The 25,210-nt window shown below is 31.6% G+C and overlaps 3 protein-coding genes and 1 non-coding gene across 4 annotated transcripts; 3 read left to right on the forward strand and 1 right to left on the reverse strand.

Annotated features, from left to right (window-relative positions):
• Nucleotides 1-5,565: 5,565 nt before the first annotated feature.
• On the forward strand, nt 5,566-8,626 carry LOC100305675 (emp24/gp25L/p24 family/GOLD family protein). The gene is made up of 4 exons (NM_001248192.2): nt 5,566-5,855; nt 7,378-7,590; nt 8,063-8,139; nt 8,241-8,626. Exons 1-4 carry the CDS (start codon nt 5,652-5,654, stop codon nt 8,383-8,385), a joined length of 639 nt encoding a protein of 212 aa, NP_001235121.1. The 5' UTR covers nt 5,566-5,651; the 3' UTR covers nt 8,386-8,626.
• A 2,261-nt stretch (nt 8,627-10,887) lies between these two features.
• Nucleotides 10,888-13,635, reverse strand: LOC100790478 (F-box protein At1g10780). Its single transcript, XM_003531256.4, has 4 exons — nt 13,527-13,635; nt 12,263-13,009; nt 11,399-11,679; nt 10,888-11,319 (listed from the first exon to the last, which is right to left on the reverse strand). Exons 2-4 carry the CDS (start codon nt 13,005-13,007, stop codon nt 11,083-11,085), a joined length of 1,263 nt encoding a protein of 420 aa, XP_003531304.1. The 5' UTR covers nt 13,008-13,009; nt 13,527-13,635; the 3' UTR covers nt 10,888-11,082.
• Nucleotides 13,636-17,943: 4,308 nt separating this feature from the next.
• Nucleotides 17,944-19,994, forward strand: LOC100790998 (pathogenesis-related thaumatin-like protein 3.5). The gene is made up of 3 exons (XM_003531257.5): nt 17,944-18,162; nt 18,715-19,378; nt 19,456-19,994. Exons 1-3 carry the CDS (start codon nt 18,099-18,101, stop codon nt 19,595-19,597), a joined length of 870 nt encoding a protein of 289 aa, XP_003531305.2. The 5' UTR covers nt 17,944-18,098; the 3' UTR covers nt 19,598-19,994.
• Nucleotides 19,995-22,070: 2,076 nt separating this feature from the next.
• Nucleotides 22,071-22,154, forward strand: MIR394F (microRNA MIR394f). Its single transcript, NR_126692.1, has one exon. It is a non-coding gene; the product is annotated as a microRNA MIR394f (primary transcript).
• The last annotated feature ends 3,056 nt before the right edge of the window (nt 22,155-25,210 follow it).

Raw genomic sequence — 25,210 nt, forward strand, 5'->3', positions numbered from 1 at the left:
ATTATGTTTCTTTCTAACCAAAATATGATAACTAATTGTTTCACAAATATTAGCCCAACTTAATATTTTGATCATGATAAAAATTAATGCATTTAAAAAAGTTTTGTGACTTAAAAAAAATATTTCATGTGACTTTTAAAGTTATTATTACAAAAATACTTCATAAGTTACAAGATGATCGAGTATCTAAATACTCTCGCACCACAAAAAATATAGACTACCTTGGATCATAATAAGAGTTATATCAGTTAAAATAGTATATTAATATAAAATTAATCATACGATCATCTTGTAACAAACAACTAAATATTGATTAACCAAAATGATAATCAAAAGTAAAACCATTTGGATCATAATAAAGGTTACATCAACTAAGAACATCTTGACCATGCAAGACCTAAAACATCCAAGTAGTATACTAATATAAGATTAATCATGCCGTCATCTTGTAACAAACAACTAAGCATTAATTAACCAAAATGATAATCACGAGTAAAGCCCATGGATCCTTGACCCATTAAGGTATGTATAAAGAGAAGTTGAATTCTAAAGAGATAATTGCTATATCCACTCCCCTATTTTACTAATACATTCTCCATTTTCATTGGTTTTTCCCAAACTACCACGCCAACAAAACACACTCCCCCTATTTAACTCTTTCGGAAAAGAAAAACACCCTCACTGACAATTAATATATAAAAAGATAAAAATATAATTAATACAGTTATGAAACCCAATTCGGTCTGGCTAGTCGGACTGGTCCAACCAGGATTCGATAGCCTAACTTGGTCGATTTTACTATTGTATTGATCATGCAATTGACTTGGGATGATCCCATCAAACTCAGTCGCTAAGATCACCAGATTCCAGTTGAACCAGCCCGACCTGACTGGTTTTGCAAAAAAAAAAAAAATGAATCACCTCTAAAACGTTATTTTAATGTCTCATTATTATCAATTGTTATTTTAAATTTTAAAGTATGAATGAATTTCTCTTAATCAAATAATGTTAATTATATACTTATATATAATATATATATATATATATATATATATATATATATATATATATAATTTAAGTTTTTTAATATATATATTAAATAAAACCAAACTAATTATTAGTCCACCCGTTAAACCCCTGCACTATTGACACACTACTTCAACTAGACGAGTGACTAAACCTGGTTTCATACATACATCACCCTCGGCATTTTAGATTACAATTAACCTAGCGGCTAGCGACATGCTAATTGCTAAACACAGATCCATTGTCAATATGAATGGAAGCAACTCCTATCACCGATGACATTGAGATGAGGATCAACGACACAGCCTTCATGGTAGTGCCGTATGGTACCGATTGTCCAGCGACAGAAATCTAACATCCGAGGGTAGTCTGTTTGGTAAAGTGGCAAGCTACCCCCAATTAATTTTCTCATTGTTCAGAGAAATCTAAGGAAGGGGGAGGGGGGATGGACCCCAACCCCAAGAAAGGAAAAATAATGCAGAACTAGATGATGATGCAAACTCAAAGATACATCACCCTCGACATTTTAGATGATAGTAATCAAGCTTTCAATTTCATTTCATATGATACCAATGAAAAAAAAAAAAAACCTGAAAAAGTAAAGCACTGTCTCATTACCGGCTGTCAGTACAATGTGATGATAGTCTCTTAAAAATTTGCTAAATCAAATAAATGGGATCAGAACCAAACCGAATAACACAGCCACAAGTTTGTTGCTTTTAATGCCAATCCTACCTCCGATTTTGGTGACACTCCCCACCTAACGGAGCCTTCTGCTGCCCCATTCGCCCTCACCATTTGAAAAGCCTCCACCTCCGTTGGCATTTGAAGAAGCAAGTCTGAGGAAGCCACTGGAGAGAGGTCCGACAATCATAGAAATGCTACAATGAGTAGACAATTAATTTGTCAAATTGTATATATGTGTAGTGAATTGTGCTTTTTTTCTTCTTCTTATTTTCAGAAGAGAATTAGATGAGACAAGAGGATTATATGATGGGAGGAAGAGACGAGGGGAGTGTCTTTTGTGGGATAGTTTAGGAATAAAAATTTGAAAGGGGAGTGGATTAGTAAAAAGAGGAAGTGGAAATAGTACTTGCTTCTAAAGATAGAAAACAACTTCCACATTATCATTATTCACCAAAATAAAATAAAAAACTTTTCATTATCATTTATTATATTATTAAATTAGTTGGTTTAATATCTGACTTCAAAAGTGTAGCACCTTTTGAAGGAGATTACTGAAGTACTCTAATGTAATGTAGGAAATTTTTTTTTTTAAAACCATATTTTTGTTCCTATTGTTAGATTTTTTTATATATATATATACTGAAATTCTATAGTTAGAATCTCCAGGTTTAAAGATTTAAAAGATAATTTCGGATGGTTTTAAAATATTTTTAATGTAATTTTTCATATTCCAAATACTGAGAAATTAATAGTTATAACTTTCATTTATCAGATTCTTAAGTCTTAACCAAATTTTAAACAGGCCAACTTTCTCTCCTTGTAAATGCACCTATGTATCACCCCAAATCTAAAGTCAAATTACTTCTCAAAGTCTCTTCTCACTCTTTTTCTCTTTCTTTCATGGGAGAAGAAACAAAATCATTCAATATGCCAATGCTGCATACAGCAGAGGGAGAAGAACCAAAAAAGGTTGCAATCGCAACCGCGGTGGAAGAAGAATCGAACAAGGTTGTAGCCACCCTGAAAGAAAAAATTGAAGAAGATTGCGATCGCGGAGGGAGAGAAATTGGAGAATGATACACCCTGAGAGGGAGGAGAAGAATTGAAGAAGAATAAGCGCTGGTTAAGGTGAAAACGATGGATGAAGGTATCTTAGAAGTGGAACCTTGTGTTGTGAAAGAGATGGAGGCGGTGCAGTCCTACATTGAAAAAAAAAATTGAGAGACTAGAAATGCTGATGAAAATTAATTGAGGACTAAAATTTGTTAAAGAAAACTTTTGAAGAATTAAAAATTGAGATTTAAAAATGTTGAGAGAATAAAAATTTAATTAATTTTTTTTATTTTCTAAATAAATATTATTATATTTTCCATGATTGTGTTGCTCTTTGGTTTTAATTTCTGATTATTATATAGTTAATGTATATTATTATTTGTCATCATTATTTTTAATTTTTTATATAAGTTAAAATTTATTAGAAACTATGAAAAATATATTAGTGAAGTTAATTAAATAAAAAGTTGTGATTTCTAAAAGAGTCTGCTAGGTATCATATTTGTCTAACTCCAATACCTTTCCAATTCCACATGAGAGTTGCTAAGAAGGATGAACATTGCTGGAAGCAATGCCTGAATTAACTGCAGCCTCAAACTCAATACAACTCTTGGAAGCAACAAAAGAAGCAGCATTTTCCACTACACTTCCCATATATTCTTCTACCACTCTCGGCAGTTTCAGCTTTTGACATTCTCTCAAGCTCTTCTTCAAAGTATCTAAACTCTTCCATGCATGGCAGAAATTTGCCGTAGGGCCACGTGGTTCCTAACCCATGTTGGACCATATCTGAGTGAAAATTCTTGTGGGACAGTGAAACCAGTTAGATAGTATAGGATATAATTATTATTAGCTCTTCTGTTTGGATGTGATATAAGGAAAAAGAATTTCATGTTGCACCAAAATATCCTCACTGTATTTCGAAGTAGATAATGTGTCTCAGGGTGTGTGTTTGGTTTACAAGATAAAAATAAAAATAAAAATAAAATTTTAATTAAATTAGAGTATAAAAAGTATGCACATAAAAATATAATTTTTTTTAATATTATTTTCATCATTCCTTCCAAATACCCTCTTAATGAACTAAACTTTATTATACCGTGAAAAAGGCTTAGAGAGCCGTTGGAACTCTTTTTCTTCTCATCTATAAGATTAGGTTAAACTTTCTCTAAATGCAAACTTTGTGAGAAGGATGGTTTTCTTGTCTAAGGGCAATTTAATGTAAGTAATTTTCATGAATTATTAAAAATTATTTTATATGATTTTTCATAAATTCTCACGATGTCGATCTTCACATTTTTATTATTTTAAATAACTATATAATTTTTTTTTTACTTAAATTCAACGATTCTGAAATGTTTGTTAAATGAACTGCAAACACAAAAGTAAGATACAGTTGCTATTTTAATTAACAATTATTGTGGTACTCACGAAAGTTTGAACTAAAACTGCGTCTAGGATAAACTTTGGAATGTTGCTTAGGTGATCATTGCAGTTTCCTAAGTTGGGCTTTATTCTGGCCTAAATTGTATACATGCATAAAAATTGAGACACAGAAATTAGAAAAGTAGAAAGAGACGTGTGATTCAACCCCTGACTCCCTGTCAAAGTAGAAAGACTTGTTTCAATTGATACAGACTTTGCCTAATTTAATAAAAATAAAGCTGATGAAACTTTTTTTTACAGGATAAAACTGATGAAACATTTAATATAAACATGGTGCTTAAGTTAATACTTTACATTATATCTAAAATAAAAAGCGCTCATTGTATCGGGTCAAAGCATGAATGGAATTATAATAAGTATATAAAAGGAGTGATATAATTTATTTGGTTATACAGGGGAAATAAAATTATTCTCCTTATCCAAGAGATTAGTCTAGTAGATCAAGACAAAGTCTTTTTTTTTTTCTTCCTTGGATTAGAACATTATTCCCTCTGAGCGGAAATGTTTTTCTTTTTTTACATTTATAAGAACTCTTTTAAGCGTTCTTTGAGGGAGGACTTTTCTGTCTTGGATTGGAATACTATCCTCTTTTCTTAAATTTTATCTAAAAAAATAGTTATAGGTCCTTTTTACATTGCAATACTTTATTTTTCTTTCAAATTTTGTTTATAATCATAATTTTGAAAATTAGACCAATAGGCACACTTTAGAAAATTAATGGAGTAAAAACTAGTCAAATAGAAAAAAAAATGGTATAAATAAATAAATAAGGATCAAGAAAGAAAGAAAAAGTTAAATTGGATATTCCAAATTTTGTTTATAATCCTAGTTTTGGAAATTAGTCCAATAGGAAAACTTTAGAAAACAAATGGAATAAAAAAATTAGTCAAGGTATAAATGAATAAATAGGAATCAAGACAAACTAGTTAAACTGGAATTTTCAAATTGTGCTCATAATCAAAGTTTTGAAAATTAATCAAATAAGGACAATTCGTAAAACAATGGAGTAAAAAATAAGTTAAGTAGGCTAAGATTGATAAATAAATAAGAATATGAATATCTGATGTTCTAAAGATATTGGTTAATGAATTAAAATAAGAATATATTATTATAAAAATCATAAAAAGGTGTTAAAAAATAATGAGAAGCACGATTTTAAGTATTCCACTGAAAATATTTTTACTTTAATTACTTAACTAATGTCCCAATAACACTATTTAACATTTGCTAATAAATAAGTTAGAATGAATAAAAAAAAGGTTAAGTTGTACTGTAAAATAAAAAAAACAAAAAAAAAACTGAAATCATAGAGAAGGCCACCTAGATAAAGATCCAAAGAGTGCAGCCCATAGAGAGAAAGAAAAAGATTGTTAGTTTTTGTGTTGTGTTGTGTACAGAGAGAGAGAGAGAGAGAGAGAGAGAGAGAGAGAGAGGCTGCTATGGGGAACAGAGCTATGTTAACCTTGCTACTACTCCTCTTCTTCTCGACCAATTTGGTTCCTTCCGCCCTTGCTATCTGGCTGACGTTACCCACCACTGGCACTAAGTGCGTCTCCGATGAAATCCAACACAACGTCGTCGTTTTGGCCGACTACGTCGTTATCCCCAGTGATCACGCCCACAACCTCACCATCGCCGTCAAGGTACCCTTTTGCGATTTCTCTACTGCCTCCTTCTTCAATTACTCATTCGTCTGTTTGCTTCCTTGATTTGCGTGTTGACGGATTTGTTTTCTCCTGGATTTGCTTTGGGGAAATTACTGTGTGAGTGTGTGTTGGTAATTTCAAAGGTAAAAAATATGTTTTTGACACTTTGCCGAGCTGCTGCTTTCTTAACTGATTAGCTGGAAGACCATGTTGTGGAAATTTGTTTTTTCTATGTTAGTTTTAGGTCTTATCTTTGGGAATTTGTTATCCTATTATCTTATGTTGGTCATGAAATTTCGCGTGATAATAATGCTATGAATTTTCATAACTTTGTTTTGTTTTTACATGTATTTATCAGTGAATGTAATTTTTATTGCTTAAAACTTATCGGAATTTGTTGGTATATGCTTGTGGAGCCTGAATGGTCTAGGTGTTGGCGCTAGAGAACACACATGCCAGGGAGTCCTAAACCCTAGTGAGCATCTACTATGTGTGACCTGGTGTAACCCGGATGGATCACAGCTATTTAATGAGAGTGTGTTCTCTAACGGTTCCCCCATTTCGGGGAGTGGCGTGCATGGTACCTCCCTCACATGTGACGAGGGAATGGTGCCTTAGTCATCCGTGGGGATAATCTAGAATCTTTTCATATTGGACCTGAGGGTTCAAGACCCACGAGCTCTTTCTTTAAATCCCAAGACCGTGATCTGATACGGTGAGTCGGTTATAATTGGATGGTCAGTCTACAAGCATGAGCCAGGAGGTCCAATTTCATTGCCATTGAGCTCATTGAATAATTTGCCACTGTAGATGTGGTGGTAATGGCTAGGCAAAAACATCTTAAAATATGGTTTGCAGACATAATGGTGGAAATGTCTTACAGCATGAGTAGTATTCTTGCTATGTTGAGTAGTTGTCAAGATCAAAGATGGCAGAGTTGGAGACGTTTTAATACTCACGGGAACCAATAATAACTGTCATGAGAAGTTATGTATCATTAGGTATATAAGTGTAACAATAACTGTCATGTTTGAAGTATGTAGTGTGGTGTAGTAGGGAGTTACCTGTGCCGTGGTTCTGTAAGTTTGGACAGAGAATAATCTCTATACAATAGGAGTCATAAGACTGGGGAACAGCAACCCTTTGCCGTATTGTGTGAATTCTGTCATTCAGACACTCAGTAATAAAAAACCACTAATTTATCAATTGATGTTCTATCAAATACCTCAGCTACCTGGGGCATGGATCCCTTGCATGATAACTTCATAATTCATATACAAGATTTCAAGTCCGAACAGAAATAATGTTGAATAGTTGTGATTGTGAAAAACATGTACTTGGAAACATTTTGCATTTCTACTGAGTATTAATAGTTTAATTTCTGTTGTTTACACTTGCTTGTGTTTGTGTTATCAAGATGTAATTCTGGTTGGCTCTTGAATGACAACCTTCTGATATCAGCTGTTATAGAGGTCTATTACTTGTCTCTTGGTTTCTAATAGTAATTTGTTTACTTTAGGTGACATCACCGTATGGAAACAATCTTCATCACAAGGAGAACACAACACATGGTAGTATTGCATTTACAACTCAAGAGGCTGGGAACTACCTTGCATGCTTCTGGGTGGATAGCCCTAGTCAAGGAGTTGGTGAGGTTAATGTAAACCTTGATTGGAAAATTGGAATTGCAGCTAAGGATTGGGATTCAGTTGCTAGAAAAGAGAAGATTGAGGTAAACTTCCAAGAGATATGTATAATTTTGAATCTCCCTATACTATAGGTAGATAGAACTTAAGTGTTTTACCTATCAAGGGCTGACATTTGCTCAAGGTATAATAAGAAATGAGTTCAGGCACTGTTTTAAAATAGTTTTTAAGAGCTTCTTAGGTTTGTAGTTTGCTTGAAGTAGTTTTGCACTGTGAGCTGAAATCATTTAGTAATTGCGTGTGAATTGAAAAGATTTGGAACCTCTCATGTTCCTTATTTGATGTTCCCCTCAAGTTATGAGTGGAAAAGACACTATAGAATGTTTAATGGACCCTACACAAATAATGGTGTATTACTATAGTTACTTTTGCATCTTTCTCTCTCATAACATAAGAACATGAGATGATCCAAAACTGAATTGAAATCTATACCTAAACCTTTTTCTCTTGAATGCTTCTCTTTGCTTATTTTTGTCTCTACACGTGATTGATACCTAGGGAGTTGAGCTTGAGCTGAGAAAGCTAGAGGGAGCAGTAGAGGCCATCCATGAGAATTTGCTCTATCTTAAGGGCAGGTAATTCCAATCACATCAATATCTCCCCCTATAAATAGTTTATTTCAATTTTTTTTTAAAAAAACTTTTCATATGTTTAATTTTTGGTTTTTGGGTTTCAGGGAAGCTGAGATGAGGATTGTGAGTGAAAAAACAAATGGCAGAGTGGCATGGTTTAGCATTATGTCCTTGGCTATGTGCATTGCAGTTTCTGGTTTGCAATTGTGGTATTTGAAGCGGTACTTCCAGAAGAAGAAGCTTATATAGATTAGTTAATTTAATTTGATTAGTGATACTGCAAACATATAATAACTTAAAAAGAATTTTCATGAAACACTATTTACAAGTGTAGACAGAAATTGTTGATACCACAAGTAGAGTTTCCAAAATCTCTTTTCCACAGATGATTATTACAATGAATTGTCCTGTATGATTGGGATGTGAAAATCTGCAGATAAAAGGGGAAGAATTTTAGTGAATGATGATACTTGGGTAAAAGTGGATCTTCATACCTGTTTGTTCTTGTTAGCTACCATCTTTGTGTTGGGGACTACAGGGTAGGATAAAATTAAATTCATTAAGGAGGATTGTGTTCAATCATGGTTGTGTTTAGGGAGTGAGTTCCTAGCATTTCTTCTTCATAGTATTGATTGTTTCATGTAGTGTGCATTTAGTTACTCGTTGAAAAGTTGTTGACCATGTTACAAAAAAAAAAAACGTGATAGAATTTTTATTTTTTGGTGTTAATCTAAAAGTCTGGTAAACTCTATTTTAATAGAAAATTAAAAAAACATTAAGATGTTAAAGTTGGCAGGGAAATACTTCGAGGCATGTAAGAACAACGTTAGGAACTTACAAATTCATACCAAGGCAATTTGTATCTCATTTGATCATTAAAAGATTCTCTGAAATAGTGTGGTTCTTTTCTTGCTTTTTTTTTTTTTTAACCTAAAGTTAAATAATGTTAGGTAAACAAAATTTACGCTCCAAATGTGAACATCAGTATTTAAGAAAAAGTATATTAATCAATAGAAATTTGTCTTGAATGAATATTTTGCATCATAAGTATCTAATTGACTAATTTTTATTTAGCATAGGGTTAAACTTATCATTCAATCATTATATTATACATTTTTGGTTAAATTAGTTTTTTAGTCTTTGATTTATTTTTTAAATTTAATTCAATCCTTTATTTTTTTTAATTCAATTTGATTTTTTAGTTTAAATTATAAGAAATCATACTTTGTGACAATTTGAAACCGTTATAGTGATTTAAAATCACCACAAAATACGCATTTTAAAAAAAATGAATCAGTTTTAACAATTAAAGAATTAAATTGAACAAAAAAAACTAAAAAATCAAATCACCTACGTAATAAAAGCTAAAATGTAATTTTTGTTATTTTATTTTATTTTTTAAAATTGGTGATTTTAGTCTTTTTATTTTTTAATTGAAGCATTTAATCCTTTATTTTTAAAAAGTTGATGATTTTAGTCTTATTTTTTAATTGAAATATTTTATCTTTCATTTTTAAAATATTTGTAATTTTAGTTAATGATGGATTTCAAATGTTAATCTATATAATTTGTAAGCATTAACCTATGTGTGTCTATTTATCCCACACAACAAATATTTTTTTAAAATCATTTAATTGCTAATAAATTTAATTTATTAATAAAAGAATTAAAAAAGTACATAATCAAGTCTAAAACTAAAAATGATGAATAAAATCACATATTTTAAAACAAGTGAGAAATAAAATATTTCAATTAAAAAATAAAAATATTAAAATATATATTTTTAAAGTAAGAGATTAAATGTCTCAATTAACACATAGGAAGACTAAATTATGGATTTGAAAATAAATAAGAACGAAATTTACATTTAATCAATAATAAATCAGAGAAACAAAAAATTAATTAAACCTACTTTTTTTATAAAAAAAAATTGAAAGGAATCTATATTTTTTAAATATAACTAAGGAAGCCTATGTCATTTTCATAATATTTATTAATGCAAGATCATTCAATAAGTTCAATTTGTATGGGATGCTATCCAATACAATACAATTCAATTCAATTCATTGTTTGACACGAATTATACGGGCCCGTGTTTTATGCTAATTTCTCACACCATGTCTATATTTTATTTTAATATAAAACTATAAAAGTTATGATACAAGTTAATTTAAAAACACTATTTAATTAATTTAGTAATTCAAAATTAATTTGATCTTATTTTAAAATAAATGAACACTTTATATGAAACACCAAACAAAACAAGCAGGATTTTTAATTTGTCATATTTCATTTAATTTTTCTTATTAAAGACAATGAATGCTGAATGCGTAGACAACTTTAATAATCACCATAAGCTCCTTGCTTATTGCGAGTCCTTTTTTCGCATCCTTTATGAAATGTAAATATGTAATATAGATATAAAAAATTAAGATAAAAAGAAAAGAATAAAGAGGAAATAAGAAATATGATGAATAATATAATAGGGGGGTGGGGAGAATAAAGGTGAATGAAGCGTAAGAAATAAAGTGATTTATATTTAACTCGTTACCTGCTAGCTGCTACTATATTTTTTTTGGCACAGAAAAAAAATATATAATATGCACTATTCATGTACAACATTTCACATCAACAGTTAACTGTTCATCTTAGCTTCCATAATTGAAAATAGTGTAATGTAATAATAATGCATAATCCTTTATACAGAAATAAAAAAAGAAAATCATTAGGATCTTTAAAGCAACTGCAATATTTTGGAATCATGAAAGGGATGCTAAATTTATTCTCCAAATTTACTAAAACGGGAGTCAATTTTCCAGTGAAGTTCAAAACCAATACAACAAAATCGTACACCAGAGAAAATGTTAACAAATAATTAGCTCCATAGAAAAAGTGTCTGAAACTAAGAAGGCATCAAGAAATAATAATAGTAATAACCTCTCAGCTTTATTCTATTCGAACTATGCTATGATTCATATATCTGAACCGGCAAATCTCGTCAAAAAAATCATCAGCACTACTATGGCAGCTCTTCATCTCAAGAATCTTTATAACCATTCTCTTAAGACTTTTCCCGTATTTGAGCAATGATTCAAGAGTACTCATTTTCTGTTCAGCATTTAGAGGTGACCTCACTGTGATCACCACTTCCTCCAAAAACGGAATCACAAATCCTGAATCCACCTGTGAAATATCCTCATTAGATGAATTGAAATATTAAACAACACCCTCAATCAGAAGGGTAATATTATTATGAACTTACATGTTTGAGACTGTTCTTCTGGCAAAGAGCTGCAAACATGGCTCCATGAATGTCAAACTTTTGTAGCTTTTGATGACTGTTGAAGAAGTCAACAAAATCAATCTCTGGAAAGGGTTGAAGTGCATCATAGTCCCCAGTGAATTCAACCTTCATATAGAGGTGTTTCACCTCACTTGCCAATTTCAGCATTTTGCATATGGCATCCCAGCACCACTGGATTCCTCTCATACACAGATACTCCAGAGCTGAAAGTTTTCCAAAATCAACCATATACACTCTCCCTGAAAGCAAATAAATTGAAAGGAAAGTAAGTTAAACTGAAAAAAAAAAAAAGGGATAAGCATAAATGCTTTGGGTATTATTCTCTAATCAAAACTGGTGTTTCATCTCAATAATACATGTAATAAAAATTTGCATTAAAGATCGGTATAGGTTATCAAAATAAAACTCTAATTCTAAATCAAATAAAATGCTAAAAACATATATGAATATGTATCTAAGTTTTGTCCAAAGACAAACTCTGGAGATTACTTGAAAACAAGGACACAAAAAGAGATGGACAATGTCATGAACCAACATTCCCAAATATTCTCTCATTAATACACCACTCAAGGAAGAGCCCTTGGGCTTGAACTGTCAATAAAAAGCAAGGATCAAAATCTATTGTCTACACCACTTAGTGTGTTTGCTTGTGCGTTTTATATGTACGTCTGTCCATAATTTCAAGCATAAGCTACTTCTTCCAGCTTCAAGCAACATGAATCCATTTTTTAGTGGCACCAAACCAAACACGCACTTAATCCCAAAGGCTCTCATACCATGTCATGAACAAAGAATCCCAAAAACTTAAGTAGAGTTAACTACCTGCACTGTTGGATATGGAAAGTTTCCTCAAATGCTTGGTTTCAGGGACCCTAATCCAGCTACAGCCTTGTACCTCAAGGGACTCAATGTTGGGGGAAGTCAAAGTGAGAGAACAGTCCCCCCTCCCATAAAAATCCAGCTTACACTGCTCCAAACATGGCAACTCGATAGAGAGCGATCTAACCCCTTCACATCCAAGCAGCAACAAACTGGTGAGAACCGGGCATGAGCAAAGCACCACACTCAACACAGGGTCCTCCAACCTTGCACCGATAATTTCGAGGTTCCTGAGGTTAGGAAACACATCCCATTTGGGGGAACGAACCATCAACACACCCCACAGTTTCAGAGACTCCAAATTCTTAGCAGCACCAATATAGTCCAATTTGGAAGGGCTTTCATGGAAGCCCTGATTGTCGGCGAGGTTTTCCATTCGGAGCTCGAGCTGAAGAAGAGTTTGCCCGGCCAGTGAGAGCCATGATGCAAGGCCATTAGAGGAAAAGGGGTTATACACAATTAGCTCCTCTAACTTCACCACTCTTGACACCATTCTTTTGATGATGTTGTCAGCACCCTCAGAAGAAGAAGAAGGGGTGTCAAATGAGCTGCGAGGAAAGTAGAGGGTTCTGACGTAGGGGGTGGAGTCCTTCCATCGCTTGGAAACACAATTGCAAGATGACACGTCACGAGCATTAGTGATTCGGGACAAGATGCATTGGAGAATGGCATCAGGGAGAGAATCCATAGCTGGGAGCAAGAATGAAGAATCAAATAGATAATTGTTAAATGTGTACGTAGATTTAACACCATCTTTCAAAATCAACACCAAGCAGTGATGAAAACAAGCACAACAGCAAAAGTCTTATCTTGGTAACGAAAGCAACACACAACAACAAAGATTATTCTTTTACGCAGTTATGTACCAAGCACAGTTTTGGAAGAGTTCATAAATCTGAAACAACAATCTCAAAATAAACATCCAGAAAATCCAAGACATGGATTAAACGGTAAATTTTACAACTTTAGCCGCTAGATTAACTATGGTAACAAAAAAGCTAAACACTTATAAAGAATCTTATTTTTAAGCACTAACTATAAAGAATAGAAATGCCCGGATGGAAATTTATGCAGTCCCAGCATATGCGCATTCAAAAACTATATGGTTTCGTTGCATAGGATAAGATTTAATTAAGCAATAGATAGGAATGAAAGAGGAAATGATGTGTGAGGAGAGAATGAAGGGAGTGAGAATTGAAGAACTTACCTAACGATGGAAATGGGAAGATCTGGATGGGATTGCTGAAATCCCTTTCTCTTTCTCTCTCTTGATTGGAGATGGAGATGGAGATAGAAGAAGAAGGAGCGGGAGTTTGAGGAAGACATACTTTTTATATCGGTATTTTGAATTTTGAAAACCATATCCTCACAATATTTTTTAAATATTTTCTGTACATAAAATACAACAATAATTTGCTGCGCCTGCCTTTCAATGTTGAAACACATCTTAACCTAATTTCAGGTAAATTTTCATATTTTTCATTCTACACTAAGAACTCTTTCTTATCCGTGAAAATCCAACAAGTACTGAGAAATTAATTTTGGATTTAAAGTTAATTTTTGAGATAACATCATTTTAAATAATTTCCGTATTAATTATTTAATTTAGAATGTGAAATTGATTGACTAGAGAGACATCTTTGGTGTCTTGTTAGATATAAAACTAATCCATAACATATCTTCTCATTTAATATTTTTTTTTAAAATAGTATTAAGAGCAGACTCGTGAGTATACTTGTAAGCATCAGCATCCTCATACACAAGCACATATGCAAACACTAGTGGATCCAAGTTATAGGATATGGAGACAATTATCTCCACAATTTTTTTATATTTGTATATGTATAATAAAAAAAATTCTTCCATAGAAAAATAGAGATTACCCCATAAGAAATAAAAAAAGAAAATAAATTAGTATTAATCTTACTTTTTTATCTCTTTAATTTTTTATTGTATTGATAATAAAAAAAATTATAAAACATTTTCAAAGTATGAAAATGCATAAAAGATAATTGTAATTTGTAAAAGAATAAGTATTTTAAATTTTTTTGTCATAATATTATATATTTTGTGATTATTGGTGATATTTTTTGTGTTATAATATTATAAACTATTTCTTATCCTCGTTAATAAAAAAAATTTGGATTCACCACTGCAGAAAGACATATGTCTAAATATATTTAAAATAAAAAGACATAACAAATACATTAAAATATTTAATAATATAGAAATTTGTAAACCTAAGATCCATGAGAGACATGGAATATTACACCAGTATTATTTACAGCAGTATTATATAAAACATAGTTGTTGATTGCGCAAACACATATGTTATGCAATGATAAAAAGGATGTCTCATTTTTTTTCAAAGTTTTAAACTATAATAAGAAAGGAAGGAAAATATTTTTGATTCATGACAAATATATTGATATGTATCATTTATTTAATTAAAAATATTAACAACATTTAAATGTATATTTATAATAATTATGTATAAAGAAATCAAACACTAAAATTTTAATTACATTTATTTATTTAATGCATTATTTTTATTTTGTTATTATTTTATGTAAATGTTTATACAATTTAATCTTTTTATTATTATTATTATTATAATACAAATGTTTATGATTATATCTATATCATATATTTATATACAGTATAAGATATAGTTGTTAATTATGTGTGTTTGCACTAGCTAGGCATGGCAACCTGACCCGGATCCATATTTGTGGGCACTCGCCTGAATTCTTCTCGATTTTGACAGGAAAAAAATCGAGTTAACTAGATTCAGATTTTCTCCACATCTTAAATTTGGGGGTGAGGGCAAGGGTGATTTTGGTAATGCTGATATCTGCTCTGCTCGTACAACTATTATAAGAAGAAAATCCTATTTTCACTTCTCACTCTCATTTTGATTCTTAGTTCTCGTATAGTTTCTCTCTCACACCACTCACTTACGACACAAAACCTTCACTTCACTTGTTCCCTCTCACGATCACGCACCATTGTTCGTCAATAGCACACTGCCACCACACACAACACACTGCATTGGTATCGCCATTCACACACTGGTACCGTCGTCTCACTTCTCGCCGTGACGATGCTCGCGTGCCCCCCTACTTGCACGCCGCCACCAGCCCACCGCACAAGTACTTTCCCGTCTCAACTCTGAATCGCACTTTAGGCTTATTTGAGATGATTTAATTTTTTTTTTTTATTGATCTTCCAATTCCATGATTTAGGTTCTGTTCTGATTTGTTATTATATGATGAACTTTCTTAGAAATTATACTTTGTCATGTTTTGCTGCAGAAAGTTGAAGGCTTGAAGCACCAATATATGGTCCCGTCGATTTGTATGTCATGACTACTGTTGTTTCTAGGTAAATTTTTAACAAGATATTTTAAGTGTATTTGGAGGACAGGGCAGGAAGGGGTGGGGGTGGGGGGACAAATTTCTTGCCTAGTCGATTTTCAAGGATGAGGGCAGGGTTAGCAAAAACTGTCCTTGTTGCCATGCATAGTCAGCACACATGTAACGCTCTAGTAAAAAGATGTTTAACTTTTTTTCAAATTTTAAAATTATTATAAAAAATGAAAATATTTTTTATTTATGTCCATTATATTGATATATATCATTTATTTAATTAAAAATAATAACAATATTTATATGTGCATATATGATAATTATGTATAAAGAAATCATATACTAAATTTTTAGTTACATTCAATTATTTAATGTATCACTATTATTATTTTATATAAATTATTACACAATTTAATTATTATGATTATGATTATGAAGATAATGATTAGATTTATATCATATATATTATATAAAAGATGATTATTGACTGACTATCAGCACCCGTGTCACTCTCTACTAAAAAATGTCTTTTTTTTTTAATTCAAGTTTACGATAAAAAGAAAAATAGTTTTATTGATATTATCTTAAGTACTAATTGATTCAAAAGATAATAATTAATTAATTACATATTAATAAATAAAAACAATCATTATATTTTTATTTAAATTTCATATCAAAATCAATACCAATCAATATCTATCTATATCATATATTAATAAATAAATAAATAATCATTATATTATTTATTTAAATTTCATATCAATATCAATTTCAATTAATAATCTATTTTTTTATCATTATTTTAATTTGTACTGATAATTAATTTTTTTTATATGAATTATTTTTAAAATTTTATTTTATCTATCAAAATGCTATTAATTTATTTTGATAAATAAATTCCATATTTATTCTCATTATATATATTTTTTTTACCAAATTCTCATTTCACTATTTAGATTCTTTGAGCTAGGCTTGAGTATTATCTCCTTGATCTCCACATTAGCAACCTTACAGCTCCAACAAGGCCGGGGATGCTCTTTTTGTTTTACTCTTAAACACAATTGCTGATAATGGTGTTTTCTTTTTTTCTTTTTACAGTCTTTCATGGGCTCTTGAGATTTGTAGAGAAGAAATAGAATAATGGAAGTTTCTTGAACAGTCCTTGAGAGAGATCTCTATCATTTTCAAAGAAGTTTACACATTAGACTTTGCTTTGTCGTTACTTGTTACATGCCCATTATAATTGAACATACAGAATCTGCATCAGAAACATCAGGGTGGGATCAAGATGAAATCAACAAGTACAGGAAAGAATATGGAGACATGAAACTTTTCAAGTGGAAATTTGGAAAGAAGTACACCTCATTAATCTAAACTTCTGCAATCGCTATGATCTAGTTTGGAAGGAAGACATAGATGGTTTCTTTCCAACAAAATCCATGAAAAGATATATAGTGTCAAAGTCATCAAAGTATGAGAAGAAAGAAACTCCCTTTTGAGGAATTTAGAAAGATCAAAATCACTAAAAGGAACGCTCCTGCCAAGTTCAGTACAAGCTTTGTGATAAGGCATTTTTTATTTTTCTGTGGACTTTGAAGGTTTGGAACCTTAGAATGGACCACATATAGAGTCATGGCCCAAGGAAACAAATAGATCCATGGCGTGTACAGTTTTGGGATGCTTTGCTTTGAGATTCTATGTTCTAAGTTCCAACTGGAAAAGTTCCTTTCCAAGATAGGCATCACCAAGGGAAGACATTAGACAAGGTTTGTGCTAATGAAATCAGGGACATTCAACTTTTTAAATATTGTAATTTTTTAATGTTTTCTTTTTCATGTCTATTCTGTGATTCTGCAGTATACACTATTTTCCCATAATTTTAGCGAAACAATTGAAAAAGGAAAAGCAAAAAAATAAAATAAAGGGAAAGCATATGTGAGATTGAAAATCGATTTTTATCTGACCAAGTAAGTGATTTAAAACATAATAACCCTTTATTTACATAAAAAAAACAAAACAAAACTTTTCCCTCCGTTTTCTCAATTCTACAACAAATAATAAGACATCTCGGTGAATAAATAGCGTCGTTGCAAATTTGATTCTTATAAAACAAGAGAAAAATAGAATAAAAAAGAAAAGAAAAAAAGGAAAGGCTTGTAAGATCAGTGAAAAGTGCGTAAAGGTGCAGAACATATGATTTTTTAGGATATCAGGGTGACATAAGCGGGCAAGCAAGGTATTTTTTGCTTGATTAAGGAAGGAAGCTTGTTTAGGCTGTCAGTGTACACAAACTCTCTTCCTCACGTATTCTTCCTTTTGTCCTCTTCAATCTTACTCTTAAATAACACAACCCTTCACACCACATCAAATGTCACATAACTAAGAGACAAAGTGACTGAGGGCATTAGCAGATGGCTAATCCACACATTGCACTGCTGAAACTCACCTCCATCTTCATTGTCATTTTTGCCTCAGGTAATTCATTTTTAAGCTTTATTTAAAGCCGGACAAAACTTAGATACAGTTCCTTAAATGTTTTTAGTGTTGTTTTCTATTCGGAATTTAAGTTTCACCTAGTAACCTATGTTGACCTTCAATATATATAAATTTTTATTATGTGGATTACCGAGATAAAATTCCAACTCTAATAAGAGAACAAAAAAAAAAACATGTTTTGTCTTTTAAAGTCTACATGTTTTTTTGGGTTTTGCACAAATGAGACTGGTCCTGTGTGTAGAGTTTCCTCTATTCCCAACTGTCAATATTCCTATTTGGATTAATATACTAAAAAAAATATTTCTACTGAATAGTTTTCTTGGTTCATCACTAACACAATTTGGTAACTAGTAATCCACTGCCATTGCCATGCATACTAAATTCTCGCCATTGAGTTTTGAACCAAATTCTAAGTTCTTAAAACAAAGAGCTCCTTCAGTTTTTTAAAATTAAAAAAAAAAAACAAACAAATTGGCTCTCTTAGATGGAAATTTACTTTTATGCTTGCTAATTTGATGTGTTGGTTGGCAGCACCTGAACTGTGTGGAAGCAATAAGACTTTCACTCTAGTAAATTACTGCAAGGAGACAATATGGCCTGGCATAACGCGCAGTGACAACCACAGTGGCGACGGCTTCGCATTGAAATCAGGACAAACAACTGTATATACTGCTCCAGATGGATGGAGTGGGAGGATATGGGCTAGAACAGGCTGCGACTTTGACAACAACGGCAATGGAAAGTGCAAAACAGGTGGCTGTGGCACCAGCATAAACTGCACTGGCCCTGGAAGCCCTCCAGCAACAAGTGCTGACTTCACCCTTGGTGAACCTGATTTCTATGATGTTAGCCTTGTGGATGGCTTCAACTTGCCTATAGTAGTGAAAGCTATTAATGGCACAGGGAACTGCAGCACTGTTGGCTGTGATGGAGATTTGAGGCAGAACTGCCCTTCAGAGCTTGCTTCTAAGGACAATGACAAAGTTATTGCTTGCCGGAGTGCATGTGATGTCTTCAATACTGATGATTATTGCTGCAGAGGGACTTATGGAAACCCTGCAACATGTTTGGCTTCAAACTACTCCAAGATCTTCAAACAAGTGTGCCCTGCAGCATATAGTTTTGCACTTGATGACCCAACAAGTCTAATAACTTGTTCAAAAGCAGACTTTGTTGTGATATTCTGTGGATCAAGGTAGGTTTAGTCTCCAAATGGGAACACATCATAGAATTATACAAGATATTTCTTCTGATTATTCTTCTTGAATGCAGGAATCAGACAGCTTGTTCCTATCAAGACAAGCAGGTTGTATGTAATCGACCAAATAAAGCCTATAAAGCCATACCTCAGAGCTGGTGGGTCCTGATGCTCCTCCCATTGACATACGGGTTCAATTTAAGGATCACACCTTAGCCGATTATGCAATTGAAGAACTTCTCTTTGTTACAATTTTTTTTTGTTGTTGTTGAAATTCTCTTTGTTACAATCATTAATTCATTTTAACAACATTGATTACATGAGGATGTCCTCGAGCATTAACACATGATGTAAAGAATTTTCTGCCTTGGAAGTTCAAATTTTTATCTATATTTTTTTTTCAATCCTAGCTAGGCCTCAGAATATCATCTGAGTGAGACAACTGAACTAATACAACAACAAAATCTTTTTGTTGTGACTCGTGAGTGATTCATGCTTACGTTGGTTGCTGAGGGCGTAACACAATCCCCTGCCAAGAACTGGAACCAATACAAATGGTTACAATTGATGATAATTTAATGCTAATGTAGCACATTGCAAGTTTTAGGATTAAGAACATTTCTCTAACAATATTGAAAAAGAAGCAACTAATAACTAGAATTGTAACAGAAATAATCAACTGGACAATTGAATGCAGTTGGCTACGCCAATCAGACAATCTTAAACCCAACAAAGAATCTAAAAAGTTCAATTTGCATACTCATATGGATGTATGTGAAAGCTATTTGCATACACAAAAGAAGCATACTCACGAAGTTAATTAAGCTTACGGAAGATACCTCTCTCTTTAAACCAGCCTTCAAAAGAAATGCAATAATTTAATGCAATGGAACATCACTCATCTTTTCCCATGGGATGTGGGACCTGCAATTGCAAAGAAAAGGCACGGGGTGGGGAAGCAACTTAATGAACCAAGATTTGTTAGTACATTTTATTGTCTTCCATTGGGGTCACACTTTCAAGTTTCAATACATAGCATATATAGTTCCATTTATAACCCTGATTTCCTTAGAAAGAGTGAACAACGTTGAATGTTGTTTCAAGCAATAGGGAAGCCACAAACAGGAAAAAGATCCAAAAGGCTGTTCCCCAACCATACCAAATTGCTAAAACTACCTATCTCGCGCATTCCATTCAACAATAATTTAATTCGAATAAGTTAATCATGGATTGCTATATAATAATTAAAAATTATTGACTTTTGTAGTTATTACTTTAAAAGTAGTGATTTATAATTGTAACAATATAAAAAAAATTCACTCACAATATCAAAATCAAACCAATACAACAAAGCCAAGAGAGGAAAGCTAGCACACGAACAGAAGATAACAGCAATCATCCCTGTGAACAAACTTCTACCGAGTCATCAGAAGCTCGGATTACTATACATATATAGCCTATTTGGAAACCGATGGAAAGGAAGAAATCAGGTTTGAAATATACGTTATAATTATTAATTTCTTAAAATTACATTCGATATGTGGAACCAATTAATAAACAAAACTCTGATTGATTATATTTATATTCTTTATTTCTTTTGGTTTCATATAACATTTGAGACAGATAATCTTCTCAACTGTGCTTGATTACTTGCAGTTGCGGGTTCATACGTGAAAATCTTATTTTGCCTTTTAATAAATAAAAATATTAGACGCAAAGGCTTATGATTTGGTACGAATGAGAATGTTTTACACTCCTTTATAGTGTGTAATGATTATGTAATAGAAACTAGAAAGTGATTATTTGAAATTTTTAAAATAAGAAAGAAAGAAAAAACTTACTGCTAATAATTTAATTATGGAACAGTAAATTAATGATACGAAGTAATCTTTTGAGAATGTGAGCGTTCTTTCCATGGTGTGGTTATTTTATATACCAACCACTGTTTTTTTTTTTGACAGAAATATACCAACCACCGTTAAGTCTTAAGACTTGCTTATTATGTCTAGAAGTTCAGGCTCCAAACTGACCAAATATCATTCAAACAAGCCATTTAGTAGTTGTAGACGATGTAACTATACAGTTTTCTTTTAGGAATATGCACTACAATAGATGCCAAAGGTTAAACTGATAAACAGTGAGTTGACAAATTAAATAATTAGAAACTGAGTGGGAGACATGGCCAGCCATTTTGCATCCACCTTTAGAAGCAAGTCAAAAAGAATAGTGAAATCACAATGCAAGCAAATAGCAACTTAAGAACCATGGTCAAAGAAAGCCTCACTATCTTCAACCATGTGCAAGATAATTAGCAGCACTCTCAGGGCACAAAAGTCCTTATTGCAAATGAGAAGCAGATATTCTTGTCATAAATGTACAACCCTAAGCAGAGATATATATGCAAACTTCTACAGACAAAACAAAGGGATTGAAAGTCTTTGAAAACAACAGAAGCCCCCAAGGGGCCAAAATATTCCAATAGATAGTACAACTCCATGCACGCTTATGCTCCTTCTTTCTACAAAAGCCACTCTTATTTAAAAACCCATCATAGAAATTAACTTATTTCTTCCTCTCATTGCTTAGTCAAAACCTAGCTAGCCATGATCTCTTCTTCAAATCTCAGCCAGATCGAATTTCCATTTCCTTTGCCCTATAAAGCCTCTAGGGTTTCTCGGAGGCCTTATTCCGTAGCCATTTTGGCATTCTGTCCACCTCCACTAATATTAAATGGTGACAGTTGGAGGTGGCCAGTAGGCCAAACGGGCTCTGTGAATCTGTCTCTGAGAAACCCCTTGTGGGCTCAATTCTCTTCTTCCGCACCATGCACATGTTAATTGAGTTATACAAAATATTTACGTTTGTCTTTAATTTTGGTCTCGGGTGTATATGCACTGTGCAATTTCTTATATCTATATATATGTCTCAGTCGTCTAATTGGTTTTTATTTTGCAGATTCCTACTTATCAGAAACACGTCCCTTTTCTTTGATGAAAATGCTGTGCGTATACAAAAGGAAGCAAGAATACTCGATGAAGAAAATAACCATGCTTTGAAAGGTACTTAGTTTTTTATTTTATTTTTCCTAGAAAAGGGGATCTTGGGGGTGGGAATCAATATTAACTCTGAAGCGTAATTTATTGATCATTACCTATTATTTTATTTTGTTAGTGTGTTAACTTAACTCAACCACCAAACTCGAACTTGAACGTGAATAGGTAAATACTTTCAGTATTTAACTTCCCTTTTTGTTAGTGTCCTAAACTTTTGTCTTGGCTTTGATACCTTGATGGTAAGTTGCACCTTTTTACAAGTCTAATTAAACCTAAAGTGTTGAGGATAATTTCATGTGCGCTTCCACTTGTTCAAAATCCATTGGCTAGCTGGCAGAAATATTTTGATGACATCCATTGTAGCATTTTTTTTCTTTCTGAATTTTAGGTTTTTTTGCTGGATTACCCCATTGTAGCGGTTGGAGCATTGGATTCCTAGAAGCATTAGGGTATAATTAATTTAGACTTTGCAATGCTGTGTTTGAGGCCACCATTATGAGTTGTAGTGTTTTCAAATGGAATCACAATTCCTGCCCTAACTTATCTACAAAATGCATACCCACCACCACCAACCAAGGATTTTTCATAAGATGGAAAATAAAAATTAATTTACATCTAATCATTTAATATGTTAAAAATTAATTTATTAATTATATTTTAATATATTACAAAATAAATTTAAATTAAATTCGTTTTAATTTATTTATGGTATAAACCACAATACCATTTGCTAGAGATAATTTTACTCAAAATTATTATGGATGATATTTTTAAACTAAAATTAGTTTAAATCCAATAAGTTAGCGGAAGAAGTTATATTCGATTAATATTTGTTTAACATTACTAGCAGGAGAAATTGTATTTAATGTTCTCTGTGTCTAAAATTTTTCTTAAACCAACATTAATAATGTACTATGAACGGCTAATGATTTAGGAGACATTCACCTATAATCTCTGGTTTAGTGCAAATATATATATATATATATATATATATTAAATATATTAAAATTCATTTATTAAACATATGTTTATGATAAAATAGTTTTAAATTACTCATTCAATAATATCATAAATTAAATTAATTTTAATTTTTCAATAAAAAAACAAATATCATTCACAGAAGATAATTCTTAATTTATTTTATTATGTTGTTATCCTTTAATAACCAGGGATCGTTGCTTTTAAAAGTAATAGCTAGTGAGGAGTAAGGGAAGGATGTTAACATTAGATGTACACCTTCCTTAATTCCTTGTAGTCACATATGGTAGGTACTACTACCTAATTAATTGATTGATAGGATTGGTCTTTAGATTTTGTGTCTGGGAAAAAAAAATTAAGTCCACGTAATTATTGAAATATTATTTGTCTTGAATTTTTTTTTTTTGCAAAATTTATTAATAATTCGTTTATAATCAAAATCATTTAAAGTACTGATAATATAAATAATTAATATTATTCCAAAAGTTGTTATTAACGATAACATAAATAATTAATAATTTATATAAAATTATTTAAAAACAAAAAAATTAATTAATCTACCTTGCTGACATAAGTAAAACACTGCTTTTGGTATAGATAATTTTGCACCAATATCCCTTAACTTATTCCTAAACATAAGGAGGATTAATATTAACAGTTGCAAATTGAATATTAAAATAAAAGTCCTAAAATAACTTGAACAACTTTGACTTATTCATAATATTGTAGTTACTATTAGTTTGTTTTAAGATAATTACCATCTGATATTAAATATTCAAATATCCCTAATGAAGTTAATTGTTTCACTTCCCAACAACAAATTTAACTGCTTTTAAAACAAACTCTTATTTTTAAGCACTAACTATAAAGAATAGTAATACCCGGATGGGAATTGATGCAGTTCCATGGTATGTGCATTCAAAAACTATATTTGTGTTGCATTGGATAAGATTTTTTTTAGGCCAATGGATAAGATTTAGTTAAGCATTAGATATAAATCAAAGTGGATAATATTTCAATAATTATGAAAACATAATTTTTTTGGCTAATTTCCTGTAACATCAAAGATCAGTCTAGAGAATTATCATGTTTTAGAAAAAAATTAATTTTTATTGTTTTCTTTTATGTTCATAACTTATGTTATCCTTCTTTGCACAACATTTTACAATCCAATATTTAATAGAAACATTTCTTCAAGTTCACGCTCATTATTAAATTATAATATCATATAAAATTTTAATATTTATATAGACTAAATAAAAAATTTGATGTTCCTTTAAATATATATGAGGCTCTAGGCAGTCGTCTATCTTAATCGTGCTCGAAACCAGCATTGGCATCCACCACACTCTGAGCCCTGGGGCTGTAGTTGAAAACTGCAAGTACAATGCATCACATAGGTAAAAATGCAATGTCAACATTCCTGCATGGTTTGAGTTGTTCCTATCTTTAGAATTGTCTCATTAGAAGACTTACAATCTGCCCAAAACTATGAGCGTTTTTGGATAATTTGTTGAATCGATCTCAGCTCCAAATTTCATGGTGGAGAGTTATTGAAAAAATTGAAACCAATAAAGAGTTGTTTCACCATAAATGTTAAAATATTGTATTGCATATCCAAATATACGCTATATAGTATTGAAAATTGAATTCACCAAAAAATTAGGACAATGAATCATAAGCCATATATAATTTCCACAAAATAATTTGGATAAAATATAATTTTAATCCGTGATTTTTTTTTTATTTCAATTCATTCTTTTATATTTTAAAAATAAATTTTATTTCTATGACAATT

The sequence above is a fragment of the Glycine max genome, chromosome 8 (assembly GCF_000004515.6).
Source record: "Glycine max cultivar Williams 82 chromosome 8, Glycine_max_v4.0, whole genome shotgun sequence".
Lineage (NCBI taxonomy): Eukaryota > Viridiplantae > Streptophyta > Magnoliopsida > Fabales > Fabaceae > Glycine > Glycine max.